The 21,312-nt window shown below is 42.4% G+C and overlaps 1 protein-coding gene across 2 annotated transcripts in view; it reads left to right on the top strand.

Moving 5' to 3' along the window:
* LOC125978820 (myoferlin) overlaps nt 1–21,219 on the top strand; it is a 21,867-nt gene extending 648 nt beyond the window's left edge. Inside the window, exons 3-56 of one of the 2 annotated variants that reach the window (XM_049736575.1) lie at nt 72–146; nt 3,211–3,370; nt 3,882–3,937; nt 4,037–4,128; nt 4,567–4,675; nt 5,066–5,141; nt 5,326–5,417; nt 5,521–5,649; nt 5,722–5,784; nt 5,853–5,903; nt 6,111–6,141; nt 6,217–6,332; nt 6,469–6,595; nt 6,673–6,755; nt 6,821–6,889; nt 6,949–6,992; nt 7,065–7,147; nt 9,836–9,960; nt 10,047–10,160; nt 10,251–10,428; nt 10,630–10,754; nt 10,844–10,953; nt 11,013–11,205; nt 11,375–11,530; nt 11,600–11,731; nt 11,805–11,968; nt 12,582–12,696; nt 13,208–13,310; nt 13,386–13,522; nt 13,597–13,764; nt 14,215–14,383; nt 14,522–14,599; nt 14,825–15,006; nt 15,067–15,225; nt 15,343–15,444; nt 15,521–15,682; nt 15,758–15,923; nt 15,986–16,056; nt 17,632–17,646; nt 17,835–17,933; nt 18,036–18,164; nt 18,253–18,402; nt 18,460–18,551; nt 18,624–18,794; nt 18,866–19,014; nt 19,084–19,223; nt 19,291–19,379; nt 19,449–19,544; nt 19,624–19,765; nt 19,834–19,933; nt 20,002–20,195; nt 20,517–20,626; nt 20,707–20,854; nt 20,979–21,219. In XM_049736575.1, coding sequence (XP_049592532.1) covers nt 3,283–3,370; nt 3,882–3,937; nt 4,037–4,128; nt 4,567–4,675; nt 5,066–5,141; nt 5,326–5,417; nt 5,521–5,649; nt 5,722–5,784; nt 5,853–5,903; nt 6,111–6,141; nt 6,217–6,332; nt 6,469–6,595; nt 6,673–6,755; nt 6,821–6,889; nt 6,949–6,992; nt 7,065–7,147; nt 9,836–9,960; nt 10,047–10,160; nt 10,251–10,428; nt 10,630–10,754; nt 10,844–10,953; nt 11,013–11,205; nt 11,375–11,530; nt 11,600–11,731; nt 11,805–11,968; nt 12,582–12,696; nt 13,208–13,310; nt 13,386–13,522; nt 13,597–13,764; nt 14,215–14,383; nt 14,522–14,599; nt 14,825–15,006; nt 15,067–15,225; nt 15,343–15,444; nt 15,521–15,682; nt 15,758–15,923; nt 15,986–16,056; nt 17,632–17,646; nt 17,835–17,933; nt 18,036–18,164; nt 18,253–18,402; nt 18,460–18,551; nt 18,624–18,794; nt 18,866–19,014; nt 19,084–19,223; nt 19,291–19,379; nt 19,449–19,544; nt 19,624–19,765; nt 19,834–19,933; nt 20,002–20,195; nt 20,517–20,626; nt 20,707–20,854; nt 20,979–21,020 — 6,084 coding nt within the window. In that variant the 5' untranslated portion in view covers nt 72–146; nt 3,211–3,282 and the 3' untranslated portion in view covers nt 21,021–21,219. The remainder of the gene's footprint in view (nt 1–71; nt 147–3,210; nt 3,371–3,881; nt 3,938–4,036; nt 4,129–4,566; nt 4,676–5,065; nt 5,142–5,325; nt 5,418–5,520; nt 5,650–5,721; nt 5,785–5,852; nt 5,904–6,110; nt 6,142–6,216; nt 6,333–6,468; nt 6,596–6,672; nt 6,756–6,820; nt 6,890–6,948; nt 6,993–7,064; nt 7,148–9,835; nt 9,961–10,046; nt 10,161–10,250; nt 10,429–10,629; nt 10,755–10,843; nt 10,954–11,012; nt 11,206–11,374; nt 11,531–11,599; nt 11,732–11,804; nt 11,969–12,581; nt 12,697–13,207; nt 13,311–13,385; nt 13,523–13,596; nt 13,765–14,214; nt 14,384–14,521; nt 14,600–14,824; nt 15,007–15,066; nt 15,226–15,342; nt 15,445–15,520; nt 15,683–15,757; nt 15,924–15,985; nt 16,057–17,631; nt 17,647–17,834; nt 17,934–18,035; nt 18,165–18,252; nt 18,403–18,459; nt 18,552–18,623; nt 18,795–18,865; nt 19,015–19,083; nt 19,224–19,290; nt 19,380–19,448; nt 19,545–19,623; nt 19,766–19,833; nt 19,934–20,001; nt 20,196–20,516; nt 20,627–20,706; nt 20,855–20,978) is intronic. The other variant, XM_049736577.1, reaches the window with a different exon arrangement.
* Nucleotides 21,220–21,312: the final 93 nt, after the last annotated feature.

Genomic DNA, 21,312 nt, shown 5'->3' with positions numbered 1-21,312 from the left:
CCCTCCGATTTATCTTCTGCTCCTTTTTGCCACAGCAGGTTATTCATTTATATTTTGCTTCCTTCCCATAGGATGCTATCTTGAGATACAACACAGCCCATGCCAAGAAATGGGACTTCACCGCTCTCAACCTCCTTTGCACCGAGGTGAGCTGCATGCTTGAAAAAGTCACGAAAATAACTTGGAAGTCAAACTGCGAAATTATTGGCTTCCTATAATTATAACAAAGGCTTTTTTTTTTAAATGCATTTCAGTGTCCGTTCTAAGATTTTATGAACTCAAGCTCCTTGGACTAATGTCTCAGTGCAAGGTAGAGCTTGAGCGATCGATGGGCTGCTCGTGAGCCACTTTATCGCTTTATCCAATTTAATTAAAAGGGTCCATCCCATCTAAAATGATGCTAAGTAAGGCCTTCCTAAGTTGCCCTTCCACTGACCGTCCTCTATTCTAATGAAACTAAGGCTTTACTTTGCATGCTATTTAAAGAGGAAAAAAAAGTGCTGTGAAGGCTTTTTTGCAAAAGCTTACAACAGAAGAGTGTTAGGTTACGGATTCTAGTTATTGATCTGACTCCAAATTGCGATCAACACTTAACACATAAATTGCTATGTCCTAATCCACACACTGGCGCACCTAACAATTTTGCGAGTTCGTTCTGTCAAAGAGAAGACCAGTAGATCAATCAGACCAAATTTACCAATTGTTTATTCCTGACAAAGCGCACTAATACAGGCCTGGGTCCCGGGTCCCTCACACTAAAACTCGTGCGTTTTTGTGACCACCAAAAGACGACAAGAGATTTGCTCACTCCAACTTATTTTGCAAGAACCACACGGGAGACAGGCAAGTTCTTTTAGACACCTGCAGGTGGAGAGTTCACTCGCTCCAGAATGAAGTCTGAAAAGTCTCCTTCCTGCATATTTATTAGGAGGAACAGAGTGGGGGTGAGAGTGGACAGGTTTGGTGAACCCCCGGCCTCTGGTAAGATCAGAGCAGGGGGTGTTTTACGATGTTGTGGGAAACAGAACAACTTTGATTGCTTCCTCTGCAGTTGGTCACTCAAGCAGAGGAAGCAACCACTTCATTTTACTGCATTGTGAGAGCAAGACAAGATTGGTTAATCATTATAGTCTACATTCCAACATAATCCTATGATAAAGATAACCTGGAAAACCCTAACATGTTCCAACTGACAATCAAGTATATTGTGTTCACTCCCACAACGGCGCAAACGGCACAGAGGGAAAGTCAGTGGATTGGATGAAACGGTTTTAAAAAGATTACCGTTTCTGAATCTGATGGGGGTTTTGATTTGAATGGTGGCTTGCGACGTTGTTGGTATCCAACTCTTCCTCTGCCCCTTTAGGAACTTTGGTAGAAGATCGTTGTATCTTCATTTAGATCATTATCATCATCTATATGAAATACATCAGAACTTTTGCCTTTCTCAATCCCTTTATCAGTGTCTCTGGGCCACTGCATGTTTTTTGTAAACCAAGCAGTGTCCGCTTCCACCAAGTGTTTCCTCGCCCAATTGCCTAAGTCAGGGGGGAAACCAGTGAGGAGCGCAATTTTAAGATGTTGCTGATAAGCACTCTCATCTGCATCATTGAATGGGATGTCACTATGTACCCAGAATTCTTTTTCAAATCTCAATTGAATGGCGGCTTCATCACTTTTCAACTTTCTATCTTTTGTCTTTTGGATTTGTTCTCCTCTTTCTTGTGAAGCTTTCAACCACACTGTAGCACTCCTACCACTTCAGCATGTATTGCATACAATTAAGAAATCTACTTGCCATGAACTTCTCGTCTCAAAGAAGAGCAGAGCAAGAGATTTACCGTTCTTATTTCCCATCTTAATTTCAGTAGTTTAAGGTTTTACAATTATTTTCAATTTATTTTTTTTTTTTTTTTGAGGATCCTCAATGCAGGTTTAAATTGACCTTTCAACAGATTACTAGCCTGTTTTATTGCCGTGGATCAACGCTAGAACTGCTTTTTAGTCAATTTATCCTACCAGTCACACACTCAATTACACAAACTTCAGCGCTTTTTTTTCAGGCCTATCCAGGGATGGGTGTAAAACCCTCCCAAACAGCTTTGGAAAAACGGACAAAAGAAAAAATCTACGCCCTCCTTCAATTAAGAAAAAGAAGCTCTGTTTTTCTTAGCCCGTTTCTTCCACTGGGACTTGCACCCAAGCTATTCTTTGGCTTGGAAAAACAAGAAAGAAAGAAAAATCTACGCCCTTCTTTGATTAACAAAAAAGAAGCTCCGTGTTTCTTAGCACGTTCCTTCCACTGGGACTCTAACCCAAGCCAGATCCGTCAGCTCGGAAAAACAGACAAAGAAAAGTCTACACACTTCTTCGATGAACGAAAAAGAAGCTCTGCCTTTCTTAGCCTGTTTCTTCCACTGGGACTTGAACCCAAGCTGGCTCCCGTGCACCTCTACGTGTTACGCGTTTAACAACACAACTTCAGGCCTTTAACTTACTTGTCCCCTGGTTCGTTGCACTGCCGGGTCCTGTCAATCCACCTCTGTCAGACGAAGGCAGACCTAAGATGCTGGCCCAGCGAAGAATTTCCTTCCCAGGTCTTTCTCCTCCAGGTCCTCTTAATGGACGCTGGCTTGTCGACAATGCAGCGCGTCCTCCTTCGTCAGCCAGATAGCGGGTATGAGGGATCCCGGGTTTTGGCACCAAAATGTTAGAGATTTGCTCACTCCAACTTATTTTGCAAGAACCACACGGGAGACAAGTAAGTCCTTTTGGACACCTGCAGGTGGAGAGTCCATTCGTCGCTGTGCGTGCAGCGATGTTCAAATAGAGCTCTGGACTCTCCTTCCTGCAAGAGGATATTTATTAAGAGAAACAGAGTGGGGGTTGAGAGTTGACAGGTTTGGTGAACCCCCGGCCTCTGGTAAGATCAGAGCAGGGGGTGTTTTACGATATTGTGGGAAACAGAACAACTTTGATTGCTTCCTCTGCAGCTGGTCACTCAAGCAGAGGAAGCAACCACTTCATTTTACTGCATTGTGAGAGCAAGACAAGATTGGTTAATCATTATAGTCTACATTCCAACATAATCCTAAAGATCCATCCATTTTCTGATGGATGGATCTTTATCATTGGACCATGGACCATTTTCTATGATAAAGATAACCTGGAAAACCTTAACAGTCGCCACTCGTTTCTCCTCACTTTCAGTTCTTCTCTGACTCGGCACTAAGGAATATGGTCCCATTTCTCTGAGAATACATTTTGGACTAACTATCAAATATGTTGCGGGTAATTGTTGAGTCTGCCTGCAACATCCCCAAAAAGATACTGGGCAACCCTGATCCAATTGTTTCTGTTATATTCAGAGGTGAGATACTATGAACGTCTTTTCAAAGTTGAAAGTGGTATTTCAACAACATATTATTTGATCGTACATTTTAAAGTGTTTTGTTTTCTCAGCAGACCTTTTAGACTTCTTTATTATATGTATTTATGACGTTTATGTAGGATTGTGTAATGATTAGATATTGCAAAATCAGCCTTTAGTTACCATTATTGGAAATTAATGGCGTTTGTGCATTTCAGTTCAGAGCGAACATTGTGACCATGATTAGGTAATTTATTAAATCCTATTTGGCCACTGTGGTAATTCGATGAGTGATTAGCAAAATATGGAATGTGTATCTATATTTGCACGTGGGCTTTCTCTAGTGGTAGACAAAAGAATAATTTCCCAAGTACAATTCAATTGTATTTAAGGTAAAAGTTCCATATCCTTGCTTTTAATCTTTAATACTTTTTGGATTGTTATTTTTACAGTTACATATTGCTGCAATGTCACTGTTGTTTATACAACGAGGTTACGTTTGTGATTTCAGATGAAACGAAGAAAACTAAAGCTGTTGACAGTGAGCTAAATCCTGAGTGGAATGCGGTGAGTGCAGTTCCCGCCAGCTGTGCGACGCTCATAGTGAAAGAAGAACTAAAGACTAACCCTAACCATGAAATTCTACCTTTTTTTTTCTCATTGCAGAGACTGGAGTTTGATTTAAAGGGATTAGCCTTGGACACATCTTCATTCATTGACGTGGTTGTGAAAGACTATGAAACTATCGGCCGTGACAAGTACGTGATGAAATTGTGTAATCGGTTCATAAAACTAAAAACAATCTAGAATTATAGTGAAAATATCCATTGTTTTTTTTGTCATTGTTGATTTATTTCATTTATAAACAATTAATTAAATACAACAAATTTAACCAAAAGCTCATCCTAAAATTAAAAAAACTGTTTTGTTGCTCGGGCAATTTCTCCCGAGCTCCGCAAAATTGGAACTTTTCTCAAAATAAAAAAATCCCTTTTTTGCAATCCATTATGTTTAAATTACCACACACAAAGGTGAAGAAGTGGAATGGGGAAGTGGAAGCAGTCCACCCCCCTACGTGGTTTCGAACAATTAGTCACACAGTTCCTCCAATGCTTGACTTTTGCCAGCACACTTTTTGCACAAAAACAAATGATTAACTGTAAAGATTCATGTTGAATTTCTCACTTGCATTTCAGGTTCATAGGCTCTGCGAAAATCTCACTGAAGGACTTGGCCGGTGGCCACGCGAGATCACTCCCGTCCAAGAATGTGCCCTTGAGCAATGAGAAGCAGCAGCCAATTGGGGTAAAAGATATTTTTAAAACCAACAAAAACAAACGTGTCCATTTTTCCATGAAGAACAAAATCCACAAAAAGGTGAATCCGGGAATGCCGAACCGGAAATAGGTCAACCGAACACACTTAAGCTGGAGCTGCTGTCAGTCACAGCTCACGCCCAGACGCTCACACGCTGATGTCACACAGCCCCGCCTTTTAAAGACACAAAATTTTATGAACATTCCAAAACACAAGTTTAAATATTCTCCACTCTTTCAACCTCTCGTGAAGAAAACCAAAAGGGGGGCAGTTACCCTATCACGACAGCGTGGACACGAGGACACCAAAGGCTCTTTATAGTGACATCAACCTTTCTGCATATTAAGGTATATAATAATTTTGTCTCTTATTTTTCAGGCAACTATTAATTTGCTCATTGGCTATGAACCACCCGGGGAAGCGGCTGATGGCGACACAACTCACGTGGACAGCGGTAGGAAGAAAAGTTCGCTTCCCTTCAGTCTAATGAGATCTAATACAAGAACTGCATCAACATTTCCGCTTTTACAAAGATAAAATTTTTAAATGTTTCATTTAAAACTAGGCAGTGAAATATTTGCAATAGCAGAATTTGTTTTGTTTTGGATCTCATTCATTCCACTGTGGACCTCACGTAGGAGATCATGCAACACCTGTCCAACGCGTGAAGGCGAGCCACAAGCCGCTCCGCATTGGTCGAGCCCTGGCTAATAAGCCCCAGGAATTCCAGGTATTGTCTTGGAGTGTAAATTAAAATATTTTTTGGGAACTCCGACTCACTGTAACTTAAAAAAAAAAAAAAAAAAAATCGGCTTAAATGATTCTTTTTCCAGATTCGTATTCGGGTCATCAAGGGCCGACAGCTGCCCGGCAACAATGTCAAGCCGGTGGTGAAGGTGAACGTATGCGGCCAGACGCATCGGACGCGAATAAGAAGTGGCAATAACCCCTTCTTCGATGAGGTATTGACGTTATTGACAGCATTTATTTGACTGTATTCATCGTCCATTTTTTTTTTTCTGCTTCTCCTTTAGATACTTTCCTACAATGTCAACATGCTCCCTTCAGAGCTGTTGGATGAGAGCATCAGTCTAAGGGTGTGTACATTTTTTACAGCACGTTTGACAAATGACAGACTAACGTGAATGAAATTGCTTTTTCAAAGGTTTATAATTCCTTCTCCCTTAGAGCTGACAGTCTAATGGGCGAGTTTAAGGTATTGCAATTTGAATTTTTTTCCTGGTGGGTTTTGCATATTCTTTTATATTTATATTTATTTATATGTATTTATTTATTTTGAACAAACAGCAAAAAAAAAGTGTTGAAAACTTATTTCACCTTTACAAGTCAACGTACCTTTTAAATGTATGCAGTCTTCAAATTATTTTTATTAAAAGTGGCATTAAATCTTTTTCTTCCCCAGCTGGATGTTGGCTTCATCTACGATGAACCGGGTGAGTCCCCGCCCCTAAAATTACTTTTTTGGGTCTTCCTGTGTATACAATGTGTAAATAGAATGCTATGTTCAGGTCATGCCATTCTGAGGAAATGGTTGCTGCTGAGTGACCCCGATGATTCCAGCTCAGGCGCCAAAGGTTACTTGAAAGTCAGCATTATCGTGGTGGTGACTGGGAAAGAGCCACCGGTGCGTATATATCCCCCAAATTAAATAAATTTAGATTGCTGAAGTATAATTTATGTCAATTCATTATTTTGTGTCATTAGAGGTTGTCAACTTTAGCATTCTAAATGACTGCACTGAAATTATTCCTGCCATGCAGACTGAGAAGAGAGAGCTGAGCGAGGATCAGGATGACGTCGAAAGTAATCTTCTGGTGCCGGCAGGCGTCACGATGCGATGGGCCACGCTCAGCCTCAAAGTGTTCCGTGCAGAGGACATGCCGCAAAGTATGTAAACTGCCAAGTATGTACTTTACAGTGTCTTAAATTAAATCTGTTTCAGAGCTTTTTTTTTTCCCCCTTAGTGGATGCATTGGCGGTCTTTGGCCATAGAGATAGGAAGAACTTGGTGGATCCGTATTTGGAGGTCAGCTTTGCTGGAAAAAAGGTAAGACAAAAGTTTTGTTTCCCCTCGCTTTGGCAAGAAAATAATTTGGATTTTGGTCATTTTAGCTGTGCACCAGAATCATTGAGAAAAATGCAAATCCTGAATGGAATCAAGTCATCCACCTCCAAGTCAAGGTATGGAATGTAGCGTTATGTCGTGGACCATCTTTAATCACCTCCATTGTCCTCCGTAGTTCCCGTCCATGTGTGAACGCATCAAGTTGACCATGTTTGACTGGTAAGAAGTGAGAATATTTCCCACGCTGTAACACGGGAGCTGTTGGTTGACGTGCCAACGTGCTCTCCGCAGGGATCGATTCAGCAAGGACGACGCCATCGGAACAACGTACTTGAACCTCGTCAAGATCTCCTCCGCTGGCAGAGAGCTTGAAGGTAAGATTGTTCATCTTTTTTCCTATAAAAAAAACAAATACATTAAAAGATAAAAATAGTACAACATAAAAAATAGGAAAAAAGCACAATCATCAAATAAAATCAAATTAAAATGTGGATTATAATACATTATTAACTGCATTTTAGTTTAAAATTATGCATCTAATAATAATAATATTATTTTAATACATATTACATATTTATAGGTCAATGCAAATATTATATATGAAATTAACAAAACACTAAAATTATGAATACAAAAATAAAATATGGAAGTTTAATTTATTTTAATTTCATTTACAGAAAAAAATGCTAGAAAATTAAATCTATTACCACGCCAACTAATCATAATTGTATTAAAATTTTATCAGAGTTATTTAATGTCTTGTTTCATTCCCAAACAGACACAGAAGGTGTTAGAGATTTGCTCACTCCAACTTATTTTGCAAGAACCACACGGGAGACAAGCAAGTCCTTTTAGACACCTGCAGGTCAAGTCAAGTCAAGTTTATTTGTATAGCCCTAAATCACAAACAGTCTCAAAGGGCTTCACATAGCCAAAATTGACAATTATTCTCAAAGCATCCCCTGATCTTAAGCTCCCAAAAGGGCAAGGAAAAACTCAAAAACCCCTGCCGGGGGAAAATGAGAAACCTTGAGAAGGGACCACAGATGGAAGGATCCCCCTTTCAGGATCAACTCTGGTGACCACAAAACCACGATCTGTTCTGAACAGGCACGTGCACTCATAGGATGCAGGTAAGGCAGTGCTTCTGAAACTCTGGATGAAGTAGGTCCCGTCCGATGGTGCAGCCATGTCGGTAGTAGAGCCCTTACACCTTGAAAACGGCTCTATCATCCTGGCACACAGCGGTGATGTCCAAAGCTCCCATCCAGTTTCCTCCTGGAGAGCAGTCGTCGTTAATGCATTTGTGGGTCCTGCAACCTTGGATGCAACATGTGTAGTCAGCAAGACTTGGAATGGTCCCTCCCGTCGTGGCTGGCCCAGTTCCTTCTTTTGATGACCTTGGTGTAGACCCAGTCTCCTGGATTGATGGGGTTGTTGACCTGTGAGGAGGAAAGATCAGGCGGCAGTAAATTTGTCTTTGACACAGTTTGAGCGTCCTGATCATATAATCTGCCAAGGACTGCTCTTCATCTGCCTTTTGTAACTCTTGTAGTCAATTGTAGTGCCCATTTAACTGGCAAATAGGAGTGTTTGCGGGAAGAGTTTGAACACTTCCTAATGATTCCCTTTAACCAAAGACTATTACTGACAAGGGCGTTCCCATTTATTGCCTCCTGGTGTAAAAGAGATTGTCTTATCCATGCCTTCTTTCTCCTCACACGCTCGCACCCACACAGGGTGTGCACACACACACGCACACACAGACAAAGGGATTCTAATCCATCTCTCATGTAACTTCTTTTGATAGAATCTCCTATTGGTAACTGTATAGCAGACGTTTTAGCATATAATCCCATACTCTGCTCTCTCACTTCTACTTTTTCATGTCGGTGCAGTCGTAGGTGGCCCCTACAGTTTGAGCGTCCTGATCATATAATCTGCCAAGGACTGCTCTTCATCTGTTGCTCGCAACTCTCGTAGTCAATTGTAGTGCCCATTTAACTGGCAAATAGGAGTGTTTGCGGGAAGAGTTTGAACACTTCCTAATGATTCCCTTTAACCAAAGACTATTTATGACAGGGGCGTTCCCATTTATTGCCTCCTGGTGTAAAAGAGATTGTCTTATCCATGCCTTCTTTCTCCTTGGTCAAATATTACCCCGAGATTAGTTACCGTATCGCTCTGAGTGATAGTACGGTTATCTATAGTTATAGCGGTTTCCTTAAATAAGTGTTGATAACGAGTAGGACCAATTATCAACATCTCAGTTTTATCTGGGTTAAGGTGCAGAGTTCACTCGCTCAAGGAATGAAATCTGAAAGTCTCCTTCCTGCAAGGGCATATTTATTAGGAGGAACAGAGTGGGGGTGAGAGTGGACAGGTTTGGTGAACCCCCGGCCTCTGATAAGATCAGAGCAGGGGGTGTTTTACACTGTTGTGGGAAACAGAACAACTTTGATTGCTTCCTCTGCAGCTGGTCACTCAAGCAGAGGAAGCAACCACTTCATTTTACTGCATTGTGAGAGCAAGACAAGATTGGTTAATCATTATAGTCTACATTCCAACATAATCCTATGATAAAGATCCATCCATTTTCTGATGGATGGATCTTTATCATTGGACCATGGACCATTTTCTATGATAAAGGTAACCTGGAAAACCCTAACAGAAGGTGACCTTTGCAACAGCATGTCTGAATGTACGTAAGAAATTGTGGGAGCGGTTCAAAAAGATTTTGACTCTTCATCTCGAAAACCTCTTTGTGTGTGTATGCGTGTGTTGCCGAATCACCCAAAAGGCTGTGTGTTAGAATTAGATGTTTATCTTTATCCACATTTTCCCTGTCTGACTTCTCCATGGGAATCGGTCTGTTAGTTTTGATTTCATCTTGTTCAATCACACCCATCTGAAGACGTGGCTAACTTGGTGGTGGTCATAACATATTGTGCAACAGACATAACAGTAAAAAAAGAAAATAATTCAAAATTTATTAGAGTTGTTAAATGTCTTGTTTCTTCGTGTGTACGTATTTGTTTTTTGTGCGTGTGTGCCCATTGCAGCAATCACTGCAACAAGCGAGTCTGGTTTCCTGCCAACATTTGGACCTTGTTATGTCAACTTGTATGGCAGCCCAAGGGAGTTTACGGATCTCCCTGACCCGTACGAGGAACTTAACCTTGGCAAGGTAATACAACGTAGCAATCTCTCTGCGTGGGATGTTTTGATGAACTTTCATTTGAAAGTCTGCATGGAATTTGATTGCACTCGCAGGGCGAAGGTGTCGCCTACAAAGGTAGGCTCCTTGTCGAGCTATCCACTCTGCTGGACGGAAAGGTGGATAAGAACATAGACGATATTTCCAATGATGACATCCTGGTGGCACAGGTTTGATGATTTAATCAGATACCGTACGCAGAATTTAATTTCGTGTACGCCTTGAGATCTTTTCATTTTCTGTGTCGCTATCTTGTGCAGAAATACCAGCGTAAGAGGAAGTTCTCCCTCTGCGCCGTGTTCCACAGTGCCTGCATGCTTCAAGAGCCGGGCGAGCCCATCCAGTTCGAGGTCAGCATGGGAAACTACGGCAACAAGCTGGACTCCACCTGCAAGCCTCTGGCATCCACCACCCAGTACGGCTTTGCTGTGTTTGACGGTACGAACGTCAGAGTTATGTCAAAAATAGCAATAAACACTTGAGATCATGTGGTTGCACAAGTGTGCACACCCTCTTATAACTAGGGATGCAACAATGTTTAAAATCAACTAATCACATTCAGTCTCATGCTACAAAGAGTCAGCAGTCACCGGTTTTAAGTGCCTCTGATTAACCCAAAATAATTTTGTCTGCCCTCAGGTAACCACTATTACTACTTGCCCTGGGCGGACACAAAACCCGTGGTAACGCTGACTTCCTCCTGGGAAGATATCGGCCACCGTTTGGACGCCGTCAACATTCTTCTCTCTATTGCGGAAAGACTCGTAAGATTAAGGCACAATAGCGACTTAGAACAATACGTCAAGGCAAACGTCGCTCGCTCATCATCACTCCTTTTGTCATTTCTACGTAGGAGCACAACCTGTCTTCTTTGAAAAGGGCCATCCAGTCCAAGGTGGCTGAGGACCAACTGGTTGAAATTCGGCTAAAACTCATCAGTCATTTGCTTGAGGACTTGAACAGGTTTGTTTTAGGAGTATCTAGTCCGCAGTTTTGGAAGGCTTTAAAAATGTTGTGTGCAGTTTCCAGCTTCCAGAGGTGGAAAGCCAGCCCCACGTGACCACGCTGGATCTCCAGATAAAAAACATGCGTGACGCGACGCTGGAGAGCCTCCAACAGGCGGCTAATTGCATGAGAGAGGAGGCCACGGATGTCAAGGCAACTGTCAGTGACATCGAAGACTGGCTGGACAGAATCAAACAGCTGGCAGATGAGGTCAGCAATGTGGACAGAACATAGAAAAAAGCTTTTAAATATAGTTTTTACCATTTTAAACACATTTAAAGATTTTGAAATACACTTTTTACAAGTTTTAGGAGGGGGGCGGTCCATTTTGGCGGCCATTTTGTCATTGTTTAAAATGTTTCTGATCATCTCACACCAGCCTCAGAATAGCATGCCCGACGTGATCATCTGGATGTTGAGAGGAGAGAAGCGCGTCGCTTTTGCCCGTGTCCCGGCTCACCGCATTCTCTACTCCAACTTCAGCGAACAAGCTTGTGGCAAACACTGCGGACGCATGCAGACCATCTTCATGCAGGTGCCAAGTCACCATTGCGCTGCGGCGTGTTCCGAAGCTTCATTTTCTCCACTTTTGGATGTTTTTTAGTACCCGATGGATAAAAAAAAAGGCGTCAAAATTCCCGTTCAGCTGCGGGTCAACATGTGGCTCGGTCTCTCCGCGTTGGAGAAGAAGTTCAACAGCTTCTCTGAGGGAAACTTCAGTGTATATGCAGAAATGGTAGTTATGGCTTCTGTTTGGCATTGATAACCTATCCTAGACTTGCTGATTTATCCGTATTCCTTCTCCATAGTATGAAAACCAGGCCCACTTTTTTGGGAAATGGGGAACCAAGGGTCTGGTGGGTCGCCACAACTCCTCAGACGTGACTGGAAAAGTGAAACTGATAAAGGAGCGCTTCCTGCCACCGCGTGGATGGGAGTGGGATGGCGACTGGTTCGTTGATCCTGAGCGCGGGTACGTCTTACAATTTTTTTTAAAGAATTCATCGTACTATACTGTTCCCTGTTATATCGTTATTGTTTTTAAACTGCCACCAAATAATGCTTCAGTTTTGTCACTTAAATTAATTTTGAATTAAACACCTAGCGTAATGCTAACATATAATGCCAAAAGCCATAGATGAGCTAACAGACGTTAGCATTAGTGTTACATTAATTATAAACCTTCAAACAACAATTTCAAAACACGCAGAGCAGCAACACATTTAAATACACCATAGAGCAACACTCATCGGAATACGCTGACTATTTTTCTGCTTTTTTTTTTTGGTCCCAATTGAACCATTCACCCTGCAGGTCTTAGGCCACATACCAAACCACTCGGCCCACCCAGATTCTGTTATGCTACGTGACTTGATATGAGCACCTTTCAACTCTTTCCTCTGTTAATTATCATAAATCATAATTCACCACTCGTTCCAGCCACCGTAACCAACGGCTAACACAATCACAGGAAATGAAAAAAAAAAGTCAAGCTTCCAGCAATGACCATGAGCAAGTTTATCATGGCACACCGTCTGAGTCACAAAGCCTCCTTTCAACATGTGTGCCTCTGCCGCTTTTTACAGCCTGTTGACAGAAGCCGACGCGGGCCACACAGAGTTCACCGACGAGGTTTTTCGAAACGAAACACGTTTCCCCGGTGGAGAGTGGAAACCTGCTGGGGAGCCTTACACTGATGTGGTACACAATACACACACACACATATATACTGTATATGTACACACATTCAACTTGTGTCAACACTATGCGAATAATGCAGGTGAACAATACCTGTCTCTCTTTTTTTCACTTTGGTCTGCACTATTATATCGTCGCTCCCACCACCAAACCTTTTTCACAAGTCTGCAGTAGACTTTAGTTGTTTGCTAATGTTTTAAAACCACTTAGCTCTGTCTTTGACTTGCCTTTCTTATCAGCTTTGACGCTCTAGGCTGCTGTTTTTAAAGGTCAGATTAACTCATGGTATGACACACAAGGCTAAAAATAAGGGATTCAAGCATAAAGTGACCCTCGGGGAAAAATGTAGCGTTCACGTGCCTTCTTATAACTGGAAATCTTCTACTAATTCACTGCCATTGACGGTTATCGACGTTAAATGTCGATTTTAACTGGGCTGGCACTGAATGAGTTGAAGTTCATATTGTGCATAATGTTTATTAGGCAGTTGAGGTCATTTGTTTGTGTGCTACAGAATGGCGAAAAGGCTCAGAGCCCCTCAGAGATCGAGTGTCCCGTCGGATGGACTTGGGAAGACGACTGGAGTTTTGACAGCAACAGAGCTGTCGACGAGAAAGGTATCGTCTATCGTATGGGCGGGGATCCACTGTTTAAAAAATATGTTAATGAGTTTTTTTTTTTCTGTTCCCTAGGCTGGGAGTACGGAGTTACCATTCCACCTGATGACAAACCCAAAACCTGGGTGGCAGCAGAAAAGATGTACCACATCCATCGTAGGAAGAGACTCGTTAGACCCAGAAGGAAGATATCGGATAAAACCATCGCTGATGTAAGCTGCAGTTGATTATCGATTTAGTGGGGAAAAAAAGGCACCTAAATGCTCATTCCTGACTTTCTCTTCAGCCGAGGCAAGAAATAGGCGAAGGCTGGGAGTATTCTTCCCTCATCGGCTGGAAGTTTCATTGCAAAGAGCGCTCGTCCGACACGTTCCGTCGCCGACGCTGGCGAAGGAAGATGGTCCCGTCGGACCGCAACGGGCCATCCGCCATCTTCAGGCTGGAAGGCGCACTGGTGAGTCAAGTCATCAAAAGTACTTTGATTTTGAAATCAGTTTTGTTTTACATCAGGTACAGTAAGAGAACTAAAATCACTGCATCGTACTAATCACTTGTGCCTGTAGTTTTTATAGCATGCATATATTGTACTGCCACCTGGTGGCCAGAACTAGCTGCACAAAGAATGCACACAAACTGTATAATTTTTTACATTTTATTTAATTATGGTAATACCGTATGTGTTATTGCAGTAAGCATTAAATTTCCATTCAGTTCACTGGGGAAAGATGTTCAAATTATTATAACATATCCCCTTTAATAGCGTTCGCTGAGTAATCACTGTTTTTGATACAGCTCGAGTGTTAAATCTTAATTTCACATGTGATCGTTGCCACGACAACGTGAGTGACTTTGAGTCATTTTCTTTGTGTTGGTGATTCATTTGCACGCGGTTCTATGTTGCCAGGGGGTTGACGTGGACGACGAGAAGCCCAGTAAAACGGATGCTTCCAAACTGGACGACGAGAAGCCCAGTAAAACGGATGCTTCCAAACTGGACGACGAGAAGCCCAGTAAAACGGATGCTTCCAAACTATTTGGTGCCAACACTCCCACCATTTCCTGCCACTTTAGCCGTGAGTAGTCAGAGTCCGATAAAGCACATGACTGATTACAAGCCTTTGTGCTTTTTATATCTCACTTCCTGACCAGTTCCATTGTAAGATCATGCCCTAATTGTTGACCAGTGAATCATTTGCAAAATCTCCTTCCAGGGTCTTACATTTACCAGCTGCGAGTCTATGTGTACCAGGCGAGGAATCTTTGTGCCATGGACAAGGACAGCTTCTCAGGTGATAAGTCCATAACGCAAATAAATCATTGGTCAAGTCGAGTAGGATGTGCAAGAACAACAAATCACGATTGGAATGCTGTATGTAAAAAAATATATACAAAATACGAAATTTAAACATTCTTCCTCAATACTCCCGTTTGATTAATTGCTCTTGAGCCCCCCCTAGTGGTCACATGGACCTAAGCAAGTCCTCATTTGGCTCACAACTGACTTTCCTGTGCAGATCCGTACGCCCACGTGTCATTCCTCCATCTGAGCAACACCACAGAAGTCATCAGTGCCACGTTGAACCCTACCTGGGATCAGAGTCTCATCTTTGACCATGTTGAAATCTACGGAGACCCACAAACCATCGCCCGCAACCCGCCAGACGTTGTCCTGGAGCTTTACGACCGCGACAAAGTGGTGCGTTTTGAGAAACAAAGTCATGGACCATGATGAGACTAAGAGTTTTATGTTCTCCAGGGTAAAGATGAGCCCATGGGGTGCTGTATGGTCCCCCCTGTGGTCAAACTCAACCTCAGTGTCGCTTCTGGCAATAAACTGCAATGGTACCCCGTTACCAAGAAAGGCCGCAGCGCTGGAGAAGCACTGCTGGCGGCTGAGCTTCTACTGAAGGACAAGGTGAACGCTGGACAATGATGAATTACTTGACTGGTGTGACATGCTGAGCATAATTTGGATCTACTGATTCGTTTTTTTTTTAATTTATGAAAGATTAAAAGTGCTATTGACTTGCAGGCGAACGAAGGAGCTCTTCCTATGGCTCCTCCTCGACGAGGGGACAAGCTCTACATAGTTCCTGAAGGAGTCAGGCCTGTTGTGCAACTCACTGCCATTGAGGTCATATCGTTCACTCCTACAACTTACATTGATAATTAAAATGAGCAATGAATTTAAGTTTGTCTTTTACCGGCAGGTCTTGACTTGGGGCTTGAGGAACATGAAAAGCTACCAGCTGGCCCCGGTCGCTTCTCCCAGCTTGATTGTGGAATGCAGCGGCGAGATCATTCAAACGGCCATCATCAAGAATTTCAAGAAGAACCCCAACTTCCCTGGATCCCTCCTGCTACTCAAAGTGGTACGAACACCTGAAAATATACTGAAAAAAAAAACAAATGGTTAGCTTAACGCTTCATATAACATTGTTTTCCAGCTTCTCCCCAAAGAAGAGATGTACACTCCCCCTATCATCCTGAAGGTCATCGACCACAGACCCTTCGGGAGGAAGCCGGTGGTGGGTCAGTGCACCGTCGACTGCTTGGAGGAGTTCCGCTGCGACCCCTATCGAGTCAACAATCAAGTCTGCATGTCAGCCAGAGGTAGGCAAAGTCACGCGTATGCAAACGGCACCAACTTTTCACATTCCTGTTTGAAATTTCAGTGGCAATGATAGCGGCCGCTCAAGATGACGTTGTTATCGACATCGAGGAGAGGCCGACTGTCAAAGCTGAGGTGAATTGTAATGCACTCGCACTCTTTTGTAAAATTATAATTACCGTAATTGCCGGACTATAAGCCGCACCGGATTATAAACCGCACCAGCTAAAATTCAGGGATATTTCTTTTTTTTTTCTTACGGACTATAAGCCGCACTTGCACACGAGTTTTTTACAAAGAAAGACAGTACATAGAAAGCCTTTTTAACGTTTTAATAACATACTTGAACATGTCTTTCTAAACATTGCCTGTGACGCAGCAGTAGTACCGCAGCAACGCGGAAGTGTGCACGCGAGTTATTAGCAAAGAAAGACTGGACACAGAAAGTTTTTTTTAAAGCTTTAATAACATACCTTAACATTTCTTTCCAAACACTGCCTGTGACGCGGCAGTAATACCACAACAACACGGAATTAACACAGCAAAGTCACTGAGACGCGGCGGTAATGGCGGCGGTTACACAGCAGCAACACGGTAGCACAGCACGAACAGGGCTGGTTAAAAAAAACATACCAGTAAAAGTACAAAAAGAGCCGTCTTCATCTTCCTCCTGTGCACTGAAACCAAGTCTTCCTCCTTAGTGTCCGATTGGAATAGCGTTAGATATCCTTCGCCTCACACTTTCTCAGTCTCTCTTTCGTCGTCGGTTTTATGCATTTCTTCGAGTGTGAAGAGGTTCTGTTCATGCTAATCTTATTCATGCACGAAGCGCTACATTATATTAATGTCATCAACATCGACTGCCTTTGGCTTAAAAGCGGCATCATATGCATTTCTTTTGTCTCCCATGATGACGGTTTGTTTATAAAGGCTTCCTTTCAGTAATGTCCGTCTTGATCGCGTGATGCGCGAAATGTAAACAAAAACTACCACGTCTTCTTCGGCGCATTGTCTCTTCTTCGCCTGTCTCGCTCTTGCTTCTTGCTAGAGCGCCTCCTGGAGGCCGGAGGCCGTAAAAATCCATAAGTACGCCGCGCCGTCAGAAGAATTGAATTTAAATGCTGATTGATTGGGTGTTAATACAATGCAGATTACTTCACTGGTTTCTTTTATATTTGTTTGATTTAAAAGAAACCAGTGAAGTGATTAAAAAAAGGGAAAACAAGATGAACTTAGTACAATTACAATGCAGATTGTCCAAACAGCGCCACTGCTTTGTGTAATCTCTGAGTGATATGGCAGAGTAAGAGAAAGGGTTTAGAGCACAGGTGTCAAACTCAAGGCCCGGGGGCCAGATACGGCCCACCACATCATTCTATGTGGCCCGCGAAGACAAATTGTGCATCAAATTCGTGTGTCATTACTAGAATTGCAAATTGTCTTCACTTTTAATAATAGCTTTTTTTAAAAATATTTGACCAGTTTTTACTCGTCTGATTTAAAAACGAGTTATTTGTCAGTTTGTTTTGTAGCTTTTACTGTATATAATAGTGTTAAGAGTAAAAGTGATCAAGTCATCACAAAAATCACGAAAAAAATCTTATATAAGCCGCACCTGACTATAAGCCGCAGGGTCCAAAATTTTGGAAAAAAGTCGCGGCTTATAGTCCGGCAATTACGGTAACCTTTTCATTCATTCTTAAATTACAGCTTCAAACTGAGCAGGTGAGTCTCTTTCTGTCCTTTTTTTATAACTAAAGTCTCTCTTGGCAATTTCAAACAAAGCATAATAGCACAATGTTCATTTTTAAGCTACACTGTAAGAAAAAAAAAAAAAAACACGACTTGTATTCTTTTAGGCTAAACAGTCATTTTAAGTTGAAACAAATTTCAATCATTCTTTAATTGTGCAGGAAGAGGAAGCGGTCGACTGGTGGAGTAAATTTTACGCCTCTATTGGACAGCAGGAGAAGTGCGGGCCTTACCTGAAGAAGGGATACGACACGTTACAAGTGAGGACGCCATCGCTTTCAGACATTATGTCAATAAAGACCTCCTCATACAAATCCTTTCACTATCTGAATACTTGAATTGTATTTTTTTTGTGCCGACAGGTGTATGATTGTGAGCTTGAGCAAGTGGAAGAGTTTCAGGGACTCACTGATTTTTGCAAAACTTTTAAACTCTCGCGAGGAAAGGCAGACGGAAAGGACGACAATCCTTCAGTTGTGGGAGAGTTCAAGGTGAGGACTCCTTAATCGACAAATAATTAGTTACCACCCTAGTTCTTTTTGAGGCTGTGATGATTCACTCACGTTTGTTGACGCTCAGGGCTCGTTCAAGATCTACCCGCTACCCGAAGGCGTTCAGGCTCCCCCCCGACAATTCCGAGAGCTTCCCGAAAGCGGGCCTCAGGAGTGTCTGGTCAGAATTTACGTGGTGCGCTGTATTGACTTGCAGCCCAAGGACCCAAACGGCATGGTATGTTGATGACGACATGACGGAGTTGAACACACAGCTGACATCCGTCTCCTTCAGTGCGATCCGTACGTGAAGATTTCCCTCGGGAGGAAAACTGTGGATGACAGAGATAACTACAAACCAAACACTCTCAATCCAGAAATTGGGAGGTGTGTCAACGCCAATTTTTTTGCTCAAATCTTTACACCGCGCTGTATGAACATTCCTTACATTTTGTTTAGGATGTTCGAGCTGTCCTGCTTTTTGCCACAAGACAAAGATCTGAAGATCGCAGTCTACGACTACGACTTAGCGAGCCGGGATGATAAAGTAGGCGAGACCGTCATCGATTTGGAGAATCGACTGCTGTCCCGTTTCAGGTCCTGCTGTGGGATACCGCAGACCTATTGCGTGTGAGTATCTTTGGGGAGGGGCTACAAATATAAACATGCATATCTTAAATGGTGTTCTCCTTTCCTTGCAGCTCTGGGATGAATCAGTGGAGAGACCAGCTGAAACCTTCTCAGATCCTCGAGAATGTGGCCAAGATTAGGGGCCTTCCTCCTCCACACTTTGAGGGAGATGGAAGCACTCTGTCTTTTTCGGGGAACCAATACAGGCTGGAGGATTTTGGTATATTCCCAGTATGATTTATTGATAGCAAAGTAGCTTCCTTTTTAATGCTTGTCCCCCCTTTTGCAGAGGAAACCATTCCCACTCACCCCCACCTCGGCCCGCCTAGAGAGAGACTGCCACTGCATGTCCTCAGACAGCAGGGTTTGGTACCCGAGCATGTGGAGACCAGGACCCTGTGCAGCTCCCATCACCCAAACTTGTCCCAGGTGAGGAAACATTGCAAAATATTTACACAGTAGTTCTGATTAAAATATCTTTTCCTCATGACTGCAGGGGCGGATTCAAATGTGGGTGGACGTCTTTCCCAAACGCCTCGGTCTGCCGGGATCTCCGTTTGACATCACTCCACGGAAAGCCAAGAAGTAGGAGACAAAGGGGGAGGGGGGTAGTGTTGAGTGAGTTATTAAATACTGAATATTGTGTTCAAACAGGTACTTCTTGCGTGCCATTGTTTGGAATACAACTGAAGTGACTCTGGATGAAACAAGCATCACGGGAGAAAACATGAGCGATATCTATGTGAAAGGGTATTGTGGGTTTTTTTTTTTGGGGGGGGGGGGGTTGTGCGTCATGCAGTTTTTACTCATTTTGTCCACTGTGTCCTAGTTGGATGCCAGGAATGGAGGACGACAAACAGAAGACAGACGTTCATTACAGATCACTGGACGGCGACGGCAATTTCAACTGGAGGTTCATCTTTGCTTTCGACTACCTGCCCGCCGAGCAGCTGTGCGTGGTTTCCAGAAAAGTGAGTGAAAGAGCGACCACCTTGAATGAAATGAATGTGCAATTATTGAACGTCCTGTTTTTTCCTAGGAGCACTTTTGGAATCTGGACAAGACCGAGTTCAGGATACCTCCCAAGTTGATCGTACAGATATGGGACAATGACAAATTCTCCTTGGATGACTACTTGGGTACGATAAGATTTGTACCCAGGAAGTCTATGTCAGAAAATTTACTGTAATGTTTGTTTGTCCCACAGGCTCAATTGAACTGGACTTACTCAATCTAATCTCCCCTGCAAAGACCCCGCAAAAGTGCAGCTTGAAAATGTTGCCCGGGATGATCGGCTCCAACTCATCCAAGAAGTCCGTCTTCAACTCACTCTTCTCCCAAAAGTCGGTTCGGGGCTGGTGGCCGTGCGCCATTGAGCAGAACGGGAAGAAAGTCCTTGCCGTATGTTTGAACCCACATTTGTAATTGCCTACTTCGTTATGTCTTATTTAAGGAGATGCGTCCATCCATCAATTTTCTAGAGCAGTTGTCCTCAATTAAGTTATATATTCATGGTTGATGCGAGATGCCATGCAAAGCACTGCTTTTGTATTACACAAGCGGTTTGGCGCCATCTTGTGGCTAAAGAAGAAAAAAGAGTGGTCCCATTTTTCAGTGAATAACAGATGGGTTCCATAAAAGTAGTGAACGGGTGGATTGACACTGAATTTGTATTCAAGCGTGTACCTTTTCAATGTTATGTTGAATTAATCTGTTTTATAGGGGAAAGTAGAAATGACACTGGAAATCGTGGAGGAGAAGGAGATGGAAGAGAGACCGGCAGGGAAAGGCAGAGAAGAGCCCAACATGAACCCAAGACTAGAGCCACCCAAGTGACTATCTTTTCGATTATGAGTTAATTTTTCATTTTTGTGACTATGCTTGACATTGTCTCCTCATCCCTATCCACCAGCCGTCCCGACACGTCGTTCTTCTGGTTTATAAACCCTTGCAAGACCATGAAGTTCATCATATGCCGAAAATTCAAATGTTTTTTCATCTTCGGGATCCTACTGGTGTTGGTCTTACTCTTCTTCGGGATTCTTTTGTTTTCTCTACCTGTAAGTTCACTAATTTCTTGTATTTATTCCAAAATATTAAGCATGTTCTGAGGTCATAATTTGATACTGACAATTATGCAAATATGTATAATATGATTAACAATTTTTACATTTATCTCCACAGAACTATGTTTCCATGAAAATTGTGAAGCCCTTCTCCAAGTGACCACAAAACAATCCTGTCAACCATTTTGATGCAGAATCAGTTGATTTTCCTTAATTAATTTTTATTTTTTTTATTTTCATGATTTTCCTTGATAAACGCTCATAGCTGTTTGCATCGTTTGCACATTAATTGCTGCCCATTTCAAAGTGTGTGTGTGTGTGCGTTTTTAAAAATAAATTGTATATGTAGATCTTGTAAATTGTGTTGTAAATGTATTTTATACTATTTATATATATATACACAAATATTTTTAATTTATTTTAACTTTATATCTATGGAATGTAATCAATTA

The sequence above is a fragment of the Syngnathus scovelli genome, chromosome 12 (assembly GCF_024217435.2).
Source record: "Syngnathus scovelli strain Florida chromosome 12, RoL_Ssco_1.2, whole genome shotgun sequence".
Lineage (NCBI taxonomy): Eukaryota > Metazoa > Chordata > Actinopteri > Syngnathiformes > Syngnathidae > Syngnathus > Syngnathus scovelli.
Note: the sequence above shows the minus strand (reverse complement) of the source record. Positions and strands in the feature narration are given on the sequence as shown.